The 23,366-nt window shown below is 40.6% G+C and overlaps 1 protein-coding gene across 15 annotated transcripts in view; it reads right to left on the bottom strand.

Moving 5' to 3' along the window:
• Window positions 1–1,011: 1,011 nt before the first annotated feature.
• cic (Putative transcription factor capicua) overlaps window positions 1,012–23,366 on the bottom strand; it is a 26,668-nt gene continuing 4,313 nt past the window's right edge. For 4 of the 15 annotated variants that reach the window (XM_046635776.2, XM_046635774.2, XM_046635775.2 and 1 more), the window contains exons 2-22: window positions 15,355–15,642; window positions 14,258–14,719; window positions 13,344–13,920; window positions 12,992–13,258; window positions 12,611–12,722; window positions 12,303–12,506; window positions 12,075–12,190; window positions 11,018–11,985; window positions 10,100–10,325; window positions 9,293–9,373; window positions 8,269–8,567; window positions 7,598–8,035; window positions 7,194–7,506; window positions 6,769–7,091; window positions 6,431–6,659; window positions 5,836–6,042; window positions 5,422–5,697; window positions 5,142–5,349; window positions 4,851–5,062; window positions 4,270–4,752; window positions 1,012–3,514 (exon numbers count right to left, since the gene is read on the bottom strand). In XM_046635776.2, coding sequence (XP_046491732.1) covers window positions 3,441–3,514; window positions 4,270–4,752; window positions 4,851–5,062; window positions 5,142–5,349; window positions 5,422–5,697; window positions 5,836–6,042; window positions 6,431–6,659; window positions 6,769–7,091; window positions 7,194–7,506; window positions 7,598–8,035; window positions 8,269–8,567; window positions 9,293–9,373; window positions 10,100–10,325; window positions 11,018–11,985; window positions 12,075–12,190; window positions 12,303–12,506; window positions 12,611–12,722; window positions 12,992–13,258; window positions 13,344–13,920; window positions 14,258–14,719; window positions 15,355–15,435 — 6,156 coding nt within the window. In that variant the 5' untranslated portion in view covers window positions 15,436–15,642 and the 3' untranslated portion in view covers window positions 1,012–3,440. Of the gene's footprint in view, window positions 3,529–4,269; window positions 4,753–4,850; window positions 5,063–5,141; window positions 5,350–5,421; window positions 5,698–5,835; window positions 6,043–6,430; window positions 6,660–6,768; window positions 7,092–7,193; window positions 7,507–7,597; window positions 8,036–8,268; window positions 8,568–9,292; window positions 9,374–10,099; window positions 10,326–11,017; window positions 11,986–12,074; window positions 12,191–12,302; window positions 12,507–12,610; window positions 12,723–12,991; window positions 13,259–13,343; window positions 13,921–14,257; window positions 14,725–15,354; window positions 15,643–23,366 lie in introns of all 15 variants that reach the window. The other 11 variants (XM_069137910.1, XM_069137907.1, XM_069137903.1 and 8 more) reach the window with 11 other exon arrangements.

The following is a 23,366-nucleotide window of genomic DNA, read 5'->3' as shown; positions in this document are numbered from 1 at the left end:
GATCCCCATTTACATAAGGAAATTTCACTGTCAGAGAGCGTCTTAGTGTTCATCTTCTGTAAGTTCCCCCACCCCCCATAGAATAAGGTCCTTGACAAGATCGTGTTACGCAATAATCCTATCATGTGCTTTTCTGCATAAGATAAAAATTATCTTCAACAAATGACGGACTAATGGCTAATTTTTCAATCGAACCATTGTTATTTCATATCTGGGCGACATTTTACTGCAAATTTCCGAAGAAATCAAAGAACAATATAATCTGTGACAAAAGTCATATATTACATATGTGATAAAATTGAAAGAATTGTTCTGAGAAGCTAGTTTAAGTACGCTATTTCAGTTTTCCTGTTTTCTTAAAAGTATTAAAGTTGTGAAATAGTCCGTTGCTTCAAAATCCTCATTGGATTTTAAGATTTTAGAAAAAAAAAAAAAAATAGAAAGAAAATTCAAGTAAACGTAAAACCTCATGAGTAATCTTTTACAGAAAAGTACATGTCGGATATGACAAATGAGGTAGAACGAACACGTCAAGACATTTCTATATCATTTCATGCAACAATGATCAGAGAAATTGTTAAATTACCTAAAAAGAAATCTTATCGCGAAATATTTGCGCTTCACTCTGTCAATATTTGCTTGCAGCACGCTTGCCGCGTTCTTAAGTTGGTGTCGAAAAAAAAAAAAAAAAAATTCTAATAATAATAAATAAATAGTAATAATTATAGTAAATCGGTAATTGCAAAAATTATTATTGGGCAGCAAAAGTATATTATATATATATGTGTGTGTATATGTGTATATATATACACACACACACACACACACACAAATAATGGTATCAAGAGTTATCAATCATTTGGGAACAAGTTTTTCAGTTTATACGGAGGCTGGAGGGTGTGAACCAAATGGCATTTGATTATGAGGGAGTGGAGTAAACAATCCCGAGCCAAAATTTCAATGACGTGTAAAGGCCCAGTTATTTGTAATTAAACTAAACCTAATCCTGCCTAAACTCGTAGAAGTAATTATACTAGTGATTAATATTTTCTTATGTTATTTTTTCTGTTTTTTTTTTGTTTTTTTTTTTTTTTTAATAATAACTATTATTCTACAAATTACAAGACTATATCCTTTACTATACTTCAATTATTATACTCTATTTCTTTATATAATATAATATAATTATATTGTTTTTATTTACAAAATATGTAGAACATGCGCTGTCTGCTGTTTAGCTACAATATATATGCGTGCCGTCGCGCGAGACCTGAACATTTTATCGTGCACTTCCAGAACATTTTTTGCTAATTACAATATCTATATTTTACAGCCAATTTCTCAACAATATATTTCCATTTTTTATTATATTTTTTTTTTCGTTATTTTGCCAAGATTCAACACATTTCCGCAACGATTTACAGAGCGTTCTTTCGAATAAAATTGTGGTAGAAAAAAAAAGGAAAAAAAAAATTGAGACAAGAATTATTTATATAGATTCAAACAAGACCGTTAAAACAAAATATATTGGGCGTCGATGTATATGTGAATACATAAATGTAAATCTATATGTATATGTGGTAGGTAAAAGTAGATAACATGCTAGAATGTGAAAGCCATTTTCATCAATGACGAATTGGAAATTGATTAACAGATCTACACGCGCCATATTGTATACGAGTGTAAAATACATGAGTCACGGCTTGGACAGAAAAAAAAAGAAAAAAAAACATCATCATATAGCCAATATAAAACCGCTTAAATCTAAGGTGGCCATTGGAGTAGAAAAAAAAAAAAAAAAACAAAAGTGACCATTTTTTAAAAACACCTATAAAATACGTATAAATACGTTGAACCTTAGCAAAGCCTTTTAAAAACAGTCGATAAGTACTTTCAATAATATTGGAAATATTTTTTTTTTTTAAATTACATATTAATACGATCTATGTTTATTAACTATCGGGCAATGAATTGATTAACCGTTAATATAATAATACACCGTTAAATAATATAACAAGGGAATTGAACGTCATTCGCACTTTCCCTGGATATCATCGCTACCACACAATGGCACCGTGTCTTTATCATGTCCTTCTCAAATTAACAGAATAATTCAACGCATTGTCACCAAGGTTTAACACGAACGAAAAATCGCTTCTATGATTACAATGATTCGTCATCACGCAACATCCCAAGCGCGAGACGTACTATACCATTATTTACACTTATATCATATAAAACACATTTTTGTTGATTGCGTCATCTAGATTTTGTGCAAATATTTTAATACATATATAACTATATATATATTTATATATTTCTATGGACTTTGTTCTCGAGTTTTCGTGTTTTCTTTTCTTTTTTTTTTTTTTTTTTTAAACAATTATCAAGATATATATATATATAGTGTAGATATATGTATAAAATGTTAATCTAAATTCTATAGAATGACTTAATAGCGATAACGTTTCATTAAAACGGACCGGCGCATTTAACCACCGGATCACGTCTTTTAATGTTTCTTTTTTATTATAAGTTTTTCTCCCATAACATTATTATTATTATTAATATTATTATTATTAACATTGGCATAGGCCTCGTCCGATTCGCCCCGCATCAATTACTACATAACTACAAGAATCAGCTACACGTCTTTTGAATTATGCCATGCTTAATTCGGCTACGGGTACAAATCACAGTTGCAAGTAACGACATAAATTTGATCAGATATAAGATTCGAGCGTTACCCAAGGATTCATATACAAGTACGATTTTTTTTTAAACTCTAAATCACATACCACGTGCTTAAAACTGTGAAAGTTTTATAATACGTTTTTTTTTCCTTTCATTTCCTCTGAAATATTTCAGCGATATTGCAGTAATTTTATAAATTTACAAAATAACGAATCCTAACTTTGCTGAACAAGATTCAAGCCAATAAAGTTCATCGACGAATTATTGCACAAGCATTCGTAAAGATATAATAATAAAAACGAGACACACCAGTTTTCCGATACCGATATACCACTAAGTATGCAGAAAACTAAAACATTCTCTCGACAGGAGTTTGACATAATATTATTTAATTAAACCACGTAGCCGATCGATGTAAGACATCCCCGCCCGTATTCAATATCAATAACGATTGTGTGCCCACGTTAACGGGAGAATAGCACTCGAGTCTCACGAACACGTTTCGCCTGGAGAAGGAAATTCGAAGAGATAGGAAAAAAAATATAACAAAAAAAAAGTGAAAAAAAAAGATTTAAAAAAAAAATGTAAACTTCTTCTCCCGTCCCAGCTAATCGTTTCACAGAGACTACACGGTGCGGACGATGCGATTATTTTGTTCTTCTAATAACGATGTTCTCATAACATTATGAGGCGGATGCGCTGCGGGGCGAGGGGGTACGCTTTCTATCACAGTTGGCGCGTGGGGGCTAGCTACCGCTGGTATTGCCGACCGGCAGCGAATGAGGAGCACCCATCGACGTTGGGGGGGCAGTAAGAGGTCCTGTGAAGTTCAATCTTTAAACATTCGAGAGGGTAGTAAGAGCGAGAGAAACTAGAGAGCAGAGATCCAGTGATTTGCACGTTAAGGGGACTGTAGAGGTTCAAGATTTTGAAACTTTGCGTAACTTTCATTGTTCATAACAAATTTATGGTACAAACTAATAAAACCGGTTCATACTTTCAAGGGTGTTCATTGTCGTGTTTGTGAATAATTATATTGTATGGGATGGTTCCCAGGTCAATAATACGGACGGTCCACAACGTAATTAGTCCAGAGTAATCAAATCCGAAATTTCTTTGTCTGGGTCTCTTCATCGGGCCTCTCGATATCGATCACCCCTGAAATGTAATCCTTAGAAGATGTTGTCACGATTTTATGATAACAAATGTCCCGATTTTTTCTTAATTTAGCGTTTTTCGGTTGCCATTTTTATAATTTTCAATAAAAAGATTCAGATAGAGGGACTCCGGATTAGATTTCCCGTCCGTGTGGAATCGTGATAAAATTCAATTTTACCTCGTTGGACTAATGATGTTGGACCGTCCATATTATAAATTATTGACCTGGGAACCATCCCATACAACATAATTATTCACAAATATGTCAATAAACATCTCTGAAAGTATGAGCCGATTATATTCATTTGCATTATTGTCATAAACAATCAAAGTGACGCAAAGTTTCAAAATCTCAAATCTCTAAGTCCGCTTAATACCTGGATGTAAGAGGAGATATAAGGAAAAACCATCAATTACCGTTAACCCCAGGTGAGGACTCCGACACCGGTAACGGGCTGACCAAACTGCTGGCGCTCACAGGCGTCGAGTTAGCCTTCAATTTTTGCCGAACTTCCCTTATTTTCAGTTGAAGACTCGCTTTGGTAGGAAATATATCGGCATGATTTGCCTGAAATGAAGAAGTCGCCTGCGTCGTCGGGAAGTAACCCTGTTCTTGAAATAACTGCATAACGAGCTTTCGTCGCTGCTCCAGTACCTTCCTGTGACCTCGTTCGTTTTCACCTCTGCTCGCACCGGTTGTCGCACCGCCAACCCCACCGCTGGGAGTCTTCGGAGTCCGCGGTGAACTCGGATCAACATCGCCGCCTGGATCAGTGCTCGTTCTAAATGCTTCTATGTTGAAGTCGGGACCAAAAAATTGATTCCCCGTCAATTTTACACTGCTCGTCGACTTAGGGGTGACTGACATCGATATGTCTGACTCTGTATCATCCTCATTCACTGTTAATTAACATGACAAAAAAAAATAAAGTTATAATTACACTCTCAAGTATTACTCTGTAATTTTTGTCTGCACAGTTTTCAAAGATACTACTTACAACTGGGTCTATGAGGTCCCTGCACAGATTTCTTACGATAATCCTGCATGGATGAAGATAGGTTAGACTGATGTAGTCCCGGTGTAACAGAGACATGAGGTGATGCACCTGTTCCACTGGTAATGCCGATCGCGCTCGGACTCTGGATTTCCTCTGGCTTGAATTCTGGCAACGATGAAAATTTCTCTTGGAAGTTAACTTGCTCCAGAACCCTAGAAATATTATACACATGTGATTTAATCAATTCCTCTTCATTTTTTATCTTTGTTATTACACTCCAAGTAGACATACAATTGCCTGTACCTGTCCATGCCGTCCTCGACGTTCTTCTTGAAGAAAGAACCTTTCTTCGTGGATGGTGACGACGCAGCCAGAAGCTCGGTATTGGAATTTTGTTGCAGCTGATCGAAGTTCTGGACAGAATTTGAAGGCTGCCGATTATCGGAATTCTGAGACGTCGGAGGCCCATGATCTCCCGCATTTGATGTGGGAGGCATTGCTGTTAAGAGTATACAATAAATATTTGCCATTTGGATAAATAGGTCGTTTCATCGTCTCACATGTTATTTACCCATTGATTGTCTCCTCTGTAGCGGAGCCCGACCAAGTTGCGCCGGTGTTGGAGCAAGCATAAATGGAGCTTTATTTGTCCCTACGTCGACGTTGTTCAAAGCGCCGATTCCTCTTGGCTCTTCCATTGCGAAAGATGTGTTCGACAAATGATCGTTGTTATGCGGCGTGTGTGGAGTATGCGGCGTTGAAGGTTGCTTGTGACTGTCACCAGGTACCGGAACGTGAATATTAACCGTGTCTTTCCTTTCTTGATCTAATTTCAGAGCATTTACTGCTTCAACAAAATATAAACATTACTCTTTGACAAAGGTTCAGACTTTTGTTCACCCATTAACAAAAAAAAAACTTAGATGTTAGTAATACAAGATAAAATTGAGCAGTAGTGTCTTGGTTTTTTGAATTGCAGACTTACCATAGAATTGAGCATGGTTTACAGTAGATTGATTATCATTTTGCTCAATTTCAGCAAGTCGTGTAACTGAGTGACCGATTCCTTTATAACTTGGTGTACCAGGACTTGGAGTTGACACTGGATAAGCTTTGCTCACAATAACGCTATGAGCTTCGACTTTACCACTGGTTACTAAGTTCTGAACAGATATACTACGGCCACTGGCATCTGAAAGAAAAGAGTAAACGAGAAAATGAGAAGAAAAATAATAAAAAGAAATATACTGGCATTCTTCCCTCACTGAGTCATTGGACAAGCTCCTTAAAATAAAGTAGCCAAAGTACATCAATATAGCTGGTAGCGTCAAGAGCCAAAGAATACGAATTTATGGTGACAAAGAGTACAATAAAACACAGGCGTCAAATAGTTTTCATTTTCAGAGGGCAATGTACCTTGAGTTTCGTTTGAAAATAGAATGAACACAAATAAGAAACAAAGCTTTACCACGTTGAACGGTACTCAAAGTGATTTAAACACACCAAGCTCTTATTTCAAACTCCGTGCACGTTACGTGTGCATATTAGAGACGTGTCAAATAATAATTATAAACACATACCTGAAACAGGGATCTGGAAGTTTCCATACATTCTAGCATGAGGCGATGCCTGGACAAGATACTGAGATCCTTGCTGGGGCTTTGAACCTGACATGACCTCATTGTTGACTACTGTGAGGGTGAGTTGGGGTTGGTAACCAGCACTGGAAGTTAGCATATGATGCATAGAGTTTGTTGACTGTATCCCCTGTTGTTCTTTAAGAAGCGTCATCATGGGTCTGACCTGTAACTGCCATCATCAAGAAGGCACCATGAAATAACATGCAGATTACGCGAATCTACCACTCTCGTGGCCCGAGAAAAAAAAATGTCAAACAGATAATCAACTTTTGGCTCACCGAATGTGAAACGATGGGTGAAGGAGGAAATTTCGGTAGAGTTCGCCCGTTTTCGTTCTGAATATTAGCAACGAGATTACTGACACTATACTGGGTACTGTATTGTTGCTCAATGTTTTTAACCGGCTCTGGTTTAACAACTTTCGGGGATACAGGCATAGTTATAAACGCGCCTCCCTTAGGCTGGAAACCCGTTACTCCGCTCGGATTAACAGGGCTGTGGTAAGGGTACGTTGTTGAAAGGACCGAAACAGTGCCACCTTTGTCCATGGATGCATGATGGTATTTTGTCGTAGTCTCCATGCCGGCGGATGGTGGTCGGGCTGTTACAAAATATATGATTAAATTGCAATCACAAATTTTCCACGTCGTTAGTGAATAATGTTAATTTCGAGCAGAACAAACGCGCCAGATACGAAATTTACCTTTGATAGGCTTAGGCCTACATGTTATGTCCATCTTAGTATCCTGTGCGTCGTGATTTTGACCACTAGCAGGCGAACATCTCGCCTGTGCGTAATTTTTATTCTCCACATTTTCATCCTGCCCCTCATTGTCGCTGTCTGTCAATTTATCCTTGCACTTCAAGTCTATTTCCGGTTGCGGATCTTCACATATCACCATTTGATCGTCATCCGATACGTTACCATCCTCCTCCTGCTTCATATCAGACTCAGAGTTTTCAACCTGCAGCGGAATTTCGGAAACACGACGAGAATCGCGCGCTTGACCACCGATCTAAGAACCGAATATGTTTTGCGATTATGTGATGCAAAAACAGACAGACTATTCTGTAAGGGAGACTGGAAGAAAAATTCAACAAACTTACCTCGATATTCGGAGATTCGAATATGCTGGGTGCGAGTGCCGATGGTTCGTCGACTGTTCGCGGGGTTAAAGGCACGTCATCAGAGGGTGGTCCCATATCAGTTTCCTCTCCGGTGCTATTAAGTTTCCCTCGTGGTTCAGCGCCCTTGAATCCGGTAGTCGATGACTTCCGCCTATCTTTGCTGCACCACTTCCAGTCTGGATGAGCTTTGAAATGAGCCTCCTTTACTTCCGAAGCAAGTTCGTGGTACTTCTGTTTCTCTTCAGGTTTCAGGGCGTACCACCATTCGCCAAGAATTTTCGATACTGTTCTATTATCTTGATTGGGATGTCTTAGGTGTACCAACGCTCGGTGACGTTTTGAAAATATCATAAAAGCATTCATTGGTCGTCGTATTCGGTCCTTGGCCTGTAACATCGGTGGTTTTTTCACAGTTTGCTACAAAAAATGTAGCAAACAGAAAACATGTCATTTTTTCTCGATGCTAAAAAAATACTTCCAGATCGACGAATAGACTACATCAACAATCGATCGCGCGATCAATCAACGGTCATACAATCAGTAGGATAAAGACACGACGTGTTGGTGCCAGAAAATGGTCTTCTGGATCACGTAGAATGATTAAATAGAAAAAAGACTCTGAGTTGAAATAAATGAGTAATGAAACTCACTTTAAGTGGACTTTGTGGATCTTTGGTGTGCAGCGCACCGAGTGATTGACTTCGACGTTTGTTGATGCTGCTCTCTACTTCAGCCGGGGTTGTCGGTTCCGTCTCAAAAACGTCGTCATCATCCTCCTCCGCCGGAGTGATGGGTTCAGGGCCAGCCCCAGGAGCATGCCCGCTACCATCGTCGCTAGGATTGTTGCCTGTACCCATAGGAATCGGGGGTGCACTCAACGGAGGGCTGAGGGCTGATGGCGGCGGACTGACCTCTGGCTGGTCCAACACTATCGTCTGCCAGGAAAAAGCTGGAATGAAATTATTTGGTTAGTTGTGATGAATGTGGTTAGTAACAGCATGGGAATAGCAGCGAAATTAGATGGGATCATTTTGAATATCATTTTTTGGATTATAATAAAAACAGAAAGAAGTGCTGCCAAACCCCTAGACATTACAATGAGTTAATGCAAGGTGCGAAATCAAACTAAGAGACGTCGGAAGGCGGACAATCATTGCGCAATATTTGTTCATCTAATTAATACTTGAAAAAAATTAATCCAAACAATCGTCAGATCAGCTGAGAGGTTCAATTGATAACTCTGAAGAAAACCTTCAAGTACGCACGTTGTTCGCATACAACATCCATAGTTCAAATTTGAAAACTGGTTAGTTGGAACATCTTGACCCTATATACAAGCAACATCAAACACCGTAGTGGCAGAAGTCATGAAAATGCGGTTAGAAAATGAGATAGAAGCAGAGTTAGCTCAATATCATGTCGCTGTTTTTGAATAATGGCAGTTACTATGGCTATTGATTTAATGTCAATTAAACTTGGAAGAATACGAAAAAATGTATGAAATAAAATTGGACCATCTGTACGCAGTTTTACAAGACAATTTAACATCTCATCGCTGCTTATATGATTACAGAAAATCGCAATTCCAGCCACCAAGTAATACCATTATTCGAATTGTAGTTAGAACAAGAGAGAACTCAAACGATGATCGCGTTCGCTTTCTAGGGTTCAAACCTTTTTTCCGTTTGGACACAGCATTGGTGACAAGTTGCGGGAGTTGGGGCTGATATGCGGGAGAAACATCGCGGCTTCCATCTGTGAAATTCTTTTCACTTAGTCATGAACTCTCCGAGTTTACTCAATCCATCGATTATGTTCAACACAATCGATACAACGTGATTTTTATTTTTACTTTCTATGAGACTTGAAAAGAAATTGACAACTTTCGAGGCAAACAACACGATTAGTTATAAAATTACTGTCTAGTAAATGAAACTTATCATGATGATGTAATTTTTCTAAGTAAAGTCACTATATTCTACGTATCCTGTTGAAAGTAGGCAGATAGAGAATATTTCAACATTTTTTTTACTAAGACCTAGTTTTGTGTCCGCTTACCATTCCTGTCAAGGATGTATAAATTTTGTGTGATAATAGGACATACGAAGACAGTAGTTTTATGATTTTTGTTCCAAAAACTCAATGCTTTTCATCTCCACTAATAACGAATGGCGTTTATGTCCATAAAATCTAAGATTCAAGTTGTTTCAACACTCTAGTACATTATCTGTACTATTGATGATACATTGGATATGATAATACAAATAAATGCAAACGTTATAAAATATTAATAATTGTTTCCAATCTGAAGCATAAATTTTCCTGAGAAGAAGAAAAAAAACAAAAACAAACAAATAACAGAAACTGAGGTTTGAAAAAAAGAGTTGGTCAATTCTAGTTTGAAAAAAATTCAATAAATTAACTGGAGAGAAATATCGATAAGGCAGCGTAAAGGAAATAAAGATATTGTTTTACACTCACATAGAACTCCATTGTTCTTTTGATGATTATCTTCTCGAGGCGGTTGGATTTTTGCCATTGGAGTCAAGTGACTTGGTTGAACGATGACGGGTTGGAAAACGCTGGTTGGTGGTGCCGAGTCATTAATGGTTGTCGTAGCAGACATCACAATGGTTGCCGGTGTCGACAAAGTCCTCTGGGAGTCCACGTGAGATGAAAGATGAAGCGGAAGGGTTACTTTGCTGACCTGAAAAAAAGAATGCATTTTGTATGCCTACTTCAGGGATCTGGCTTGCTAGATAAAAAGAATCCATTTTTTTCAACGAAACAATGTCATTGTATATACGCGATCCAAATGATTTTATAAAGGCGGAGTTTACACGCGACGCGCTCTCATAATTTTTCAGAATAAACAGCCAACTACAGTTGAAATTTCTAACATTTCAGTTCATATTATTAGTACATGTGTACCTGCACTCGTGCGGCTGATCCTTTGAACGAAAGAAGGAAGGGAGACGTCCTACGCCTCTTACGGGGTCGATAAACTTTTATCTTTACAAGCATTTAACAACGTACGTCCCCCGACCGTCTCGCAAGCCTTCGCTGTCCGTGTCTCCACAATTTAATTTAAAGTCTTCTCCCCCCCTTCTTTCCTCCCAGGTCTCATCCGTGGTTCACCTAATCCAAAATTGTCCTTGACATTACCGAGTAAAATAAAATCAAAGAATTCACTCGCAAAGAGGGGGGAAAAGAAAAAAAAAATCTAATTCGACAAAAATAACATCCCCAAAATTATTATGCATATGTATATGTAGAGGCTAGTGCATATTCATAACCATCCCACCATATAGCAGAGTTTTAGATCACAGAAAATATGGTGCCAAATCGCGCGTACATCCAACCAAAATCATAATCAATAACAACACTGTTAACACTCACCTGTTGGAGAGCAGACATTTTTTCAACGTGGACGGACTGAGCTGCCGGTGACTGGGGGGGTTGACACTGTGTTTGATGTAAGGGTGGTAATTGTCCCAAATGATTAATCATCGTTTGTCTATACTTGTCGTCTTGATTACTAACCAAATGTCCGCTAGACAATGGCGTTGCTTCCATAGTAGTGCTTTTTATCACATACTTTTTCTCATGTTGATGAGGCATTAAATACATTGTCTGAGTCTGGGTCAATGGTTGAGCGTAGTCGACGGGTTGGTCTTGAGGTTTATGAATCATGGTTAGATTCTGCCCTGGTGTTACCGAGAGTGGAACATGGGGTGAGTGGGGTGGCTTCAATAGCTGATTGTTAGATTGCGTCACTTCCGAATGGTTCGAAAAACCGTTGTTAGAAGTCAGGGCATGCTGCAATATTATGCTTTGTTGCTGCTGATGCTGCTGTTGTTGTTGCTGCTGATGTTGGTGTTGGTGTTGGTGTTGTTGTTGTTGTTGTTGTTGTTGTTGTTGTTGTTGCTGTTGCTGCTGTTGTTGCTGTTGCTGAGCCAACGACGTAACAACCGACGGATGCCTTTGAGGCGGACTTTGATCGGGCCATGTAGGGATGCTTAAACTCTGGCTTGCCAATAATCTACTAACGGGTGAAATCCGGATCACACTGGCGCCGATGCTTGCTGGTGGTGTTTGACCTGGTCTCCCGTTCGGCCTGACTAGCTCTGGTCTAATTACGGGCTGCTGATACTGACCCACGAAATTCGGTTGGGTAGGGGAATGCTTCCATTTCGCACCAGGTGATATTATGGGAGGAGGGTGATGCGCTGGACTCGATATTGGCATGAAGACGTTCTGATTCAGACCCAACAACGGAACGGGACTCTGATTTATACACGGCGATACAGAGGACTGTCCCGTAGGTGAAAAGGCCGGGGTTGCTGAACGCGAACTCCCCAGTGATACTGAAACGAGAAATGTCGTTAGAGATGATTTTGTTAATGCAATTTTTCGTGCCTATGAGCTGTAATTGATGGGAAAAGGAGGAGCTTACCAAGCATGTTTGCGGCCTCAGTTTCCTCTTGGTCGAAACGTCCGGCTATTCTTCTATCTGCGTAGTTTGGAGACGTATCGGAATCCCGTGAGGTTTCTTCCCCGTCCATTTTACCCCTGCAAAAAACAAAACGATAAAATAACGGAACGAAAAATACGACCGAATTGTCTTGAAATTGGGTGCGTTTTTGAAACAATAATGCGACAAAATAAAATCGTGGCTTCTTACCCGGGAAACGTGCTAGTGCCCCTGAATCCTGAACCCTTCAGACTAAGGTGGCGAGAGCAGTATCCTCTCCGCTGACTCTCTTTTGAGCATCCTTCTTTGCTGCAAAGTCTGCGCCATTGTTTACCATTGAATTTTTTCCGGATTCCACTAGACGTCGCTACTACGTCACCCTTTTTGTATTTGTGTGGCGTTGCCGCCTGAGATCTGTTGATAGTGTTTCGTAAATTAATTGTCGACTACAACGTGTTTTAAGGAAATTTATCAAAGATAATCAAAGCTCCGTCTCGTCGTTCATTTGTTTCACTTGCCTGGGTGTGGCCGCCTGGGAACGAGGAGTTATACTGCGTTGCTCGACAAGGCTGCTTGTACTTCCACGGCTTTGCATACTGCTCCTTTTACTGCTTCCTGACAATTTTGCATCTGTCAGTTGAATACGAATACAATTATTTTCTACTCTGACCTATCTTGAGCTTAATGTAAAAGCTGATCAAATTAAAACATTCTCACAAAATTATGTTTACTTTGTCTCGTTGGTTGAATCATAATTTTACACACACAACGTTTCTAAATTATATGACCTCAGACCACAGGAAAACAATATCCCTACAACTCAAAGAACTGAAAATAGTAGAGAGAATGTGAGAAGCCTTGCTATACTCGACATAAAAAAAAATATGATAACAATTTACCTGCATCAGAAGGAAACCTTATATCCTCTCTGCCCAAATCGTCGTCACTTTCCAAATCCTCGTATATTCTACTTCCGTTGCTTATGTTCAAAGTGTTGTTTCCTGATTGGACGGAACCTGGCAACTCCAATAAGGGACTCGTCGCCCTACTTCTGTAATATGCATTTCCGTCATTGTGAGCAATAAGTGAAGCATGCGGCGAAGCATGATGAAGCTGTAAGACCGGTACCGACGCAGGTGCCTCCAACGAATTTCGATAGCCACGATCTGACGGAATAAATTACTGATGTTATTGATGACAACATTCCAAAGTGTGAAAATATTCGAGTGAAAAAAAAATTCAAAATCTTACCGACTACTTGGGCCCTTGGCGGATCAACGATCTCTAGGCCTTCGAGTTCATCCCACCACGGAGGTTGGACGAGCCTTAAATCGGCACGTTTAACAACAAATTCACAGCTCTGATCATCTTCGCCAGGTATCTTGACGACAAAACTAATTGGATTTGATATTATCTCACAAACAGTACCCTTCACAAAAACACTGGTCAGTGTTTCGGCGTGGTTGTTAGATGTGGTAGGATATCTAAAGCAAACGTTCGCATCAACAGTCACTTGGCTAACCGACGGACTCGAATCCTTGATGACATCGTATTTTCCTATCCCCAGCACATCCTCGTACTTAACTAGGTTACCCTCACCGTCAAACTTAACGTATATATCACCATGAGTCGCGTTGCTTATAACCCCCGGGTAATAATGTGAGTCCCTTAAAGCTAGCACTTTGTGCTCCCGCCACTCGCTCAGGTCTATCGCCGCTGCTGCCGGTGCTACCTGTAACCGAGGACGAGACCGTGGTGGTTCTTCACGACAAGAATAATCCACCGCTGTGCTTTGCGGCGGAGCTACAACTGCATGTGGCTGTTGTACCTGAAAATAAATTCGAGTGATTTTAAGTAAAGATTTCAATCAAATCTTTTTCTTGCCAAGTATAAATTGGTAGCTTTATATATTATTGTCCGCATCGATCGATAGTCAGTTGGATCCACGCATTTTTACCGTCTTCTTTTGATTATACCAATGTCAGTATAGAAACTAACCATTCAAATGCTTAGAGGATCTTACAGAAACTTTCCAAAGAGGCATTTCTGATTAATCGTTGATAAAATAAAATCAAATTACAAAACGAATCTATATCGTACTTAAAAGAATGCTAGAGATTTTTCTCTCGTAACACACATAGGTATGTACGATGTTATCGTCTTACCTGATAATATTCGGGTTGATGTTGCTGTTGCTGATGCTGCGGCAGCGGCGGTGGTTGCTGGTGCGGAGGAGACGGAAGAAGAGTCGGATGTTGAATATTTTGGGGTTGATTTATAGAGGTTGTATTGATACCCCGCAATCCGGTAACAACAAGATCGCCACCAACGTTGCTGGTAACGTTGCTGGTAGCGTTGTTGGTTTTATTCATATCGTCAAGAGCGGACAAATCGAATTTACGTTTTTTCGGTAACTTTTTAGCGCTTATCGTCGGGTCGGAGGGATCCTTTTGCGGGGGCGGCGGAGGCGGGGGTGGCTGCTCAACGACGCATTTATCCTCCGGGGATTGCCCGCCGCCCCCGCCAGCACCTCCCCCATACTGGCCCACAACTCCAAGGGAATCCCGCTTCTCGTGCATCTCAGGATGAGTAGCGGTCAACATTTCCCCTGCAGGATCGGCCAGACGCTGCTCTAAATTGATTTTTAACAAAGGAAAAATATACTTCTTCATACGGAATAATACGGACAGTATTTTATTGAGGGCAGGATGGAAATTCCGAATTTTAAAAGTTCCCAAAGCGTCTAATTCCGAATTATTAGGTGGCAAAACTTGAAACAAAGAAATCAAACTCTGATGAAACAACAAAGTTTCGAATGGTCGGAAAGCCGTCGGCTCAAGGTTCCGAAAATTCAAGTTACGGCAGAGCAATGTACCGAAAAGTAAAGTTTCGTTGGAGTAAAATTACACGACCTAGTTTACTCAAAAAGTATTCTCACTATCGGAACTTTGACTTGTCAGAGTTACGCCCTTTCGTAACTTTGCACTCTCTTAACTTTGAGCGTCGGATTTCGGACCATTCGAAACTTTGACGATATGGTCAAAGTTTGATTTTCTCCACTTCAAGTTTCGCGAGCAAAAAAATCGAAATTCTAAGCTTTCTAAATTTTTCAAATTCGGAATTTCAACCCCGTCCGTTGTGTCGAAATTTAGAAAGGCAGAAAAACAAGGATAGATAGACAGATGGTTAGATAGACGGATGGATGGATGGACGGAGGTGGGAGGGGGTGGGTGGGAGAAGGGTGAAGGGTGGCATCACTTACAGTCGACACGTGTGAGAGGGGGCTGCGGGCCGGAGTGCGGCGATTGAGAGGTAGGCGTTCGGTGGCAACGGCTGGGTGCATACCTTAGCACCCGGGTATCGGGGACCGGATGCGTCGAGTCCGGGCTCTCTGGTCTCCGTCTTTGGCGCAGCAGAGTGATCGTTCCCTCACCCAGCTCCAGTTCTCCTTCCCAGCTCCAGCTCCCATGCATCCTATACTCGAATTCTCTCGTCTCGCTTGGACTGCAGTCTCTTTTGTTCCTATCTATCCTATCTTCTAATGATTGCCCTGTAAAAACAAGATATTACAGGCGTTGTTAGGTTCGACGGTCGTTCTAACATATGTACCAACAGACCGCGTCACAATTTATCCCGTTAATAATTCTTTACGTTTATACACGCGTGTCCGCATACATAGATACATACATACATACATACACGCATGCATACGTTTCACTTCGGTGTATGCATAGGTTTATATACCATATGTATACATTGTGTATCCCCGCGTGATCACCGACCGCTGTAATTTCCAAGTCGAGGAATTCTCTCGATAAACCAGCTACCCGCAGGAAAAACTTTGTACTCAACTTACATTCTCGTGATTACGTACGTGTGTGTAAAACGTGTACGATACGTTCGCACGAGTAGAATGGGTACGTTCTGTACGGTGCGTTACAACGACCATGTGGTCGTTTGGGTGATAAAAAAAAAAAATACAAATAGAGGAAGAATTTACACGATGTACAAATAAATGGAAATATACTACACGACATCCATACATATATACGCATCTACACACCGCAGCTTTGAAGGGAAAGGAAAATGAACATAATACGGTATAAGTAAGTAAATAAATAAATTTCAATTAACGGAAAGCTGAAACGAATGTCGGATTACAAACATCGGACGCGGCGATGTTACATTATACGTGGAAACGCAACGGGCATGAAGCATAACGGCGATGTGCACAACACATGTGCAACGTATAAATTATATGCAATGACGTTGTGCGCTTCTTCTGGTCCTCCAGTGCGAGCGCGCGCCTTTCATCTTTTCGCAATATTTGATTAGCAGTTGATGCTCTGATGCGTGTCTCGTGAATATATATATACGTACAAGTGTGTACATTAGGGTGTTGCACGAAAAAAAATTATTGAAAGAAAGATTCTCTCTCCAAAGATGAGCGTGTTCTACGTTTACATCCACAATGGCGTTCGTTCGATTTTTCACTTTTTCTAACGTACGTATCGCGCTCATCTTTCGAAAGAATCTTTCCCTCAACCCAAACAAACATCTGACAAAAACGGTTGAACGATTAGAAATCACGGGTCGAACGACTTTCTGCGCAGTCATTTTTAGTAATAGAAAAATGCTCATATCACGTGTCAAAAATATAGCGAGGGTGTTTCGGGAAAAAAATAATTTTTCGTTGCAGAGAAAGTGAAAAATCGAATGGGCGCCATCTTGAATGTAACGTGAAACACGCTCATCCTTGGAGAGAATCTTTCCTTCGGCCGAAACAAACTTTTCACATCGCGCCGCGTTGGAAATTACGCAAATTATTTTTTCGCGCAACACTCTGGCATGTACATATGTATACAAACTTTTTCCAAATATAAATTCCAAAACGATTGTGATGCGTAGAAGGAAAACTGCACAGCATCCGCAGATAACAACGACACTCGCACGCAAAGCAACGAAATGACTATACCACGTGTGCAGAATTAATTGAGTATGACGAAACGCAACGCTGCACCTTGCCCTTTTCCAACCTACGAAGGGACGTGAGGTCAGCGTCAACGATCGACAAGGAAGTTCCAGACAAGGTGCATCGTTTGCGTCGAAATTGAACGAGAATAGAGAAGAGGAGAGGAGAGGATAGGGGAGGGGAGGGAATAAGGGGAAGGAGAAATTTGCAAGAATAAACAAGTGAAACAGTTTATACCTTCAACGTATATTCTCAGAAATATTATAGGTATATATCATGTAGAAGTAACAATGTACATAATGCAACTTTGTAAATTTTATTTATTTAAAACGAGATGGTTGCAGGTGTATGTGCGTAAGTATAAGGTACGTACGTACATTGGGGGTTCGGGGCGTCGGTTTCCCTTCGTACAATACGTTAAAAGTTGAAGACGGTGAGGCGCAAGGAGAAGGGCAGGCAAACGGCGATTACTCGAAAGGCATAGTTGCCAAGGATAATGTAATAAAGAAAGAGATCCGATGCTGGTTTGTTCCTTGGTGAAAAACACGCCCTTTTAACGGCAGTGTCTAGACTCCGACAATTTGTAACCAATACCTGCGACCATCCTCGGTTCTCGTACGGGTGTACCTACTAGAGTCAGGGGTCTTGCAGAGACCATCCAACGAAAACACAAAGGGTCTTTTTCTCTTTCTCTTTTTCGTTCTCCCTCTTGCGCCCTCCCGGGGCGGGATTGGAGTTTCGAATTTTAGAAGTGGCAAAAGCTACAAATTCCGAATTGGTTGCTGGAGGAACTTGGGAGTATAGAAATTGCAATTTTACGAAACAACGAAGGTTCGAATGGTCGGAAAGCCGACGGTTCAAACTTCCCAGATGCAAGATTCCGAAAATTCAAGAGCAAAATTCGCATAAATAAAGTTTCGATGGAGTAAAATTCCGAGAATTTAAATATACTCACGCAGCTTGGTTTACTCGACGAGTGGGTGTGAAAAATGAGAGAAACCGAAAATCGGAAAGACCAGGATTCCGAACGTAAAAATATCGAGAATCCGAAACAAAAAAGATATCAAAATGGTGAAATTTCACCGAGCCAGAATTTGACAGAACTGAAAATCTTGGGTCATTCGGAATTTCAACGCTTCAAATCTTTAAATTTTCTCACTTTCTCACTTACGGAACTTTTCAAATTCGGAATTTCGCCTACCGCACCACTCTCGCCGTCTCACACGGAACATTACGCGACATTATATCACACAATATTATATTACATATACAAGTAAACGTACATATTAGTACAAACATTTATCACGAGGCTGAAGTTCTATTTTAACGTTCATTCGCATAAGGTAGCGAAGTGAGGTCCAAAAATCAAGCTTTTGGTAAAACGCCTTGAAACCCCGATACTTTTGTAGAATTACCAGGATGACAACTGAACCGAACTTCTCTAATTCTAGCGACGTTGAAAAAGGTTTCGCTGCTAGCTTCAGTTTTACTTATACTTCCACCCACGAATATCGTAGTACACTTTCAAGTTTGTCGCCGGGGAGGTCAGAGAATAGCTCGGTACGAACACGGAACAATGGGGACTCAGGCCTGCGAACCACTGGTAGAGTATAGGAAAAAAGGAAGGAAGGAAGGAAGAAAAGGATCGCAGCCTTCTCCTCTTCCACCGGCAATCCTAACTACTTTTGCTGTGTTGGTGAAGCATAAATCAGCCTGCAGGTAGAGGAAAATAGCCCATTCGTCGTTGGGATACGTTGATGGGACAGATGTAGGCGGGTGAGAGGAGGCGAGAGGGGGGCGAGTAAGCAGACAGCTAGGTACACGCCGTTTCACTACCGTACGTATCTGCATCACTGCGTGCGTACAACAACGCAATACGATAAATGAATGTGTATCAACGCTGCTGCACGCATGGCGCGGAAAACGTTCTCTTCTTTCAAGCCGCCGCTGCTGCTGCAGCGCCGCATCGTCATCCAACTATCACGTACCGAGGAATAAATTGATTTGATCGTGAGAATTCTCTATGGATTAGGCGCATTATGCATTACAGATTGCAGAGAGAGAAGGAGATTGTAAGTGAGTGGGTGAAAAACGAGAATGAGAAAGATAGAGCATATCGCGTAGAATGAGAGTGAAGGGCGGGGGCAAGATGTATATTCAGTTTTCATAATTTACGCTACGTCTATACATACAAACACATACACGTCATGTCTCATATACAAACGATGTATAAAATTAGCCGCCTTTCCCCCCCCCCCCTCTCTCTCTATTGCTGGTGCTGCTGCTGCGTTCCCGAGCGTACGATGAGTACGCAATGTTTCGTTGCATAAATGTGAAATAAAAATACTTTGTCTTCCGGCTGCTACCGAACACAGGAATAATACGTTGCGTGTATGCACGCGGCACATGCATACGGACAATTATTCTCAGCTAGCCTGGGCTTATCGATTACCGCATCATTACTGTACACAGACGGTATTTATACAATAATTGAAGAAATATTACTGAAATCAATCAAAGATTTCTTTGTTTACTTTTGTCACGAAACTTATATTACATCGTTCTCGTTCGTCGTTATCTTTTTCTTCCTCACTTTAAGGTTCGATACAACGTACACAGTACAGAAAATAACAATTAAGAAGTGTTTTTCCATCGTCACCGTACGTTGTTAAATACGTGAAACTTTCACGAATAACAGTTTTTTTTTTCTTCTCTCTCTTTTATTTTTACACTCTCCTTCGCGTTTCAACCAACATCGCGCCGCGAGAATGATATTTCACGGTAGAGTGTACAACCAACGTGCATATTATAGGTACATACGCGGCTGCTACAAAAGCTTTGTATACGCAGTCAAACACAAAACGACTCGTTGCTTGTACTCCGGTTATTCGTTGTACGAAACCATTGAATAAATCTTTTATTATATGAAAAAATGATTAATCAAGCAAACGTAATACGTGCGTACATACAAAGACGATCCATCTGACAATCCTCCCCTTCAAAATTCAGTTAAACAATAGTACGAATAAATGTTATATACCAATGACTGGATCGTGACGCGTGGTGCAAATGACCGATGACGAGATGCAACGAAATTCAAAACACAGGAAAAAAAAAAAGGAAAGAAGACACAGACGATGTCGAAAAAACGAAAAGAGAGAGAGAGAGAGAAAAACAAGACGGAACTTCAACCAGATATCATCGGCGAGTCTAGACATTTGTGCGTGCGTGTGTGCGCTTGTGTTTAGTAAAAACTTGTCACCGCCGGTCTAAGGATAACCGCAGAAATCTCATATCAGTCTATTCCGGCACGGCGCATGCAACTAAGTAACAGATGGGTGTAAGTTTGCTCGCAACTACATACGTACGTACAGTTGTTGCTGCAGTAGGCAAACATTGCACATAAATTTCCGCGAGAAACATCTCGAATTTCCATATTCCATATTTTAAACTGCTTGCATTACATATTCGATAAAAGATTTCTACGTAGTTTTTACTATAATACAAACACCACCAGCTGCGTCGCGCCGACGTGACATTCGTTACCTATGGCATGGATAAAGAACCATGCATGCATACGCACACGCGTTAGTTTGCACGCATCCCTTTCAAACTACGCTTCGCGCGTTTTTTCGCCAACTATTCTTCTATCTCATGCCGCGCTGCGCCGGCTGCCATATAATTACGTTGTAATATAATAATATAATGTTATATCGAACTACCACAAAGGATAATTATTACGAGCGTTATCGTCATCTCTCCTTCTCTCTCTTTCTCATTATCTGTTCCATGTACACACTTACGTACCTCATTTAACATAGTAAAATATCCGCGCAACTGTGACAGAAGAAAATCAACAACGACGATAATTATTCCCAGACTGAATAGTATCGTGAACGAAAAATGTTGATAATGTAAATTAATACATATCGCGAATGAATATTCTCTCATCTTTCATTCCTACAACACAACTACCGACATCTTCTTTCGTTCGAAAATACATGTACTCCACGTATTTATCGGTATGTTACATATATAATCAAGGTTTTCGGAGTAACGTGACTTGGTATGACGGAGATCGATTCCTTCGACACGTCATTACGGTAAACGAGCATCAGCAAACGATCAGCTGTAACGAACAACGCGGGCACTACGAGTAGACGAACGAACGAAAGACAACCAGTGCAGAGGGTCAACGATCAACAGTTGGCTTTGTGCAAGAATATCGACACCGTTCGTAGGTATAAGCTTGTCGGAACTTCGTTGGGAAGAAGGATGGGGGAAAAAAAAAATGGAAGGACAGGAAAAAGAAGAATCAATCAATTCGTTACGATACTTAAATCTCGAAATGATGGAAGGTACGACAAGGCAAAAATTACACCGCGTAACGCCTTCCCTTAATCTTCTTCGTCGTACTGAAGTTAGTAGGTTTTGACGTAACGAAACATCGGTGAAAGACACTCACTATTTTGCAAATTTATAGTGACTTTGAAGTAGTTGAGTCTTCAGAATATGAACAAGAGTTGCGTTGTTATAATTTACTGCATTTCCAACGTCCCTGAAATAGTGAAATAACGATTTGTCCGGAAAGTAAATCATTGTACGGTAAACGTTATATCGCAACTATTCACACCGAGGAAAAATTGTCGTCTTGCGATTTTCGTATTGTCCGAAATTCAGTATAAGCCGTAATACGACAAAACACACTCGTATTTCGAAATCTTGATTCCTTAAAAAAAAAAACATTTGTAAGGTTAAGAAAATTAACGATTGTTTTCGTTATGATAACTTGACTAACTTCGACCTCGTTCTTCTTCCTATTTTACACAACAGTTCGTGTAAAAACGAAAAATTGAAAATAAATAGTACGTAAGGGGGATACAAAAAGAAAGGATGTGGGGGGGGGGATAAAAAAAGAATAATAAAAAAACACAAAATAAAGAAATTCGCACCGCGCCACCCGCCACGTTTGTCCAGTATTAAAGTTTCGTAATTTCAGCCATGAATTTGAAGGTTATAATATATTTAAAACAAGCAACCTCAACAACGCAACAGTTCCTTGCCCTCGGAGAGTGAATAACTTGTCAGAACTCGTGGCGCACGATGCACACATCACGCAATTACGAGCCATCCATCTCTCTCTCTCTCTCTTTCTCTCTCAACTACGATACTCCCGAAGAGGGATTGGCACGCACAAAGCGAGCGCAAAGCCTGCTAGCAGAGCAAATCATCGAGCAAGTTTTTCCTTTCGCAAAACTATTGCAAGTATACAAATACAAAAGAAACGACACGAGGACCAAGATGGTGTCTCGTCGTTCTCTGGCATGCATGCATACGTACATGGACAACGTCGTAGTTATGCATTAATTTCGATCGGTAACACGTCGTAAATAATGTGGGATTAAAGGCGGCATGGTGAAGATTAGAAAATAGAAAATCATAGGGAAGGGAATGGAGGGACGTTGATGCAGTTAGAAAAGAAGTGTGTTACAAACGTAAAGACACGACGTCACGTCAGTAGGAAGAGAATTATACAGTGTACAAAGAAAGCATCGTCGTGTTCAAGAGATACGAAAGAGATACGGAGATATATATATATATATGTATGTGTATGTATATATATATATAGACAGAGAGAGGCAGGGCGTGCGGCGTAAGTCGTGCTTGACAAGGAATAAAAATAATCCTTCGAATCCGGCGTGTACCCGTGTGTACCCCTGGGCCAAGGCAAGAAGAACAAGAAGAACAAGAAGAAGAAGATGAGGACGGGTGGACGCGGCACACCATCTTGACCGAAGAGGAGGAGGAGGAGAAGGAGGAGGAGGAGTAATAGAAAGAGAAGAGCGAAGGTTGCCGATGGGGGGGGGGGGGGGGAGGGCGGTGGTAGGAGGTGGAGGTTGCAACAATACAATAAACCCCATTGTGGGCAGGCAACGCGATTCCACGGAACGAACGAATTTACATGTATGTATAACTATGTGGGGGTAAAGATATGTGGTGTATACATGTGGCAGGAGGAGAAGGAGAGGAGGTGGAGGAGGAGGAGGAGGTGGCTACTACCGCATCATCACCACGAGAGAACACAACCAACGACCCAAGACTACGAGGACTAAGAAGAGAAGTAACTCGCATACGGATCTAGTCTCCGTATAGTAACAAGAGGAATGAATGCGGAGTGTAAGAAGAGAAAAAGAAAGAAAGAAAGAAAGAAAGAACGAGAAAAGTTATACGTGTACGGAGAAGAGGGGAAGAGAGAGAGAGAGAGAGAGAGAGAGAGAGAGAGAGAGAGAGAGAGAGAGAGA

The sequence above is a fragment of the Neodiprion pinetum genome, chromosome 7 (assembly GCF_021155775.2).
Source record: "Neodiprion pinetum isolate iyNeoPine1 chromosome 7, iyNeoPine1.2, whole genome shotgun sequence".
NCBI classification, from domain to species: Eukaryota; Metazoa; Arthropoda; class Insecta; order Hymenoptera; family Diprionidae; genus Neodiprion; species Neodiprion pinetum.
The sequence above is the reverse complement of the archived record's forward strand: the minus strand, read 5'-3'. Positions and strand labels throughout refer to the sequence as shown.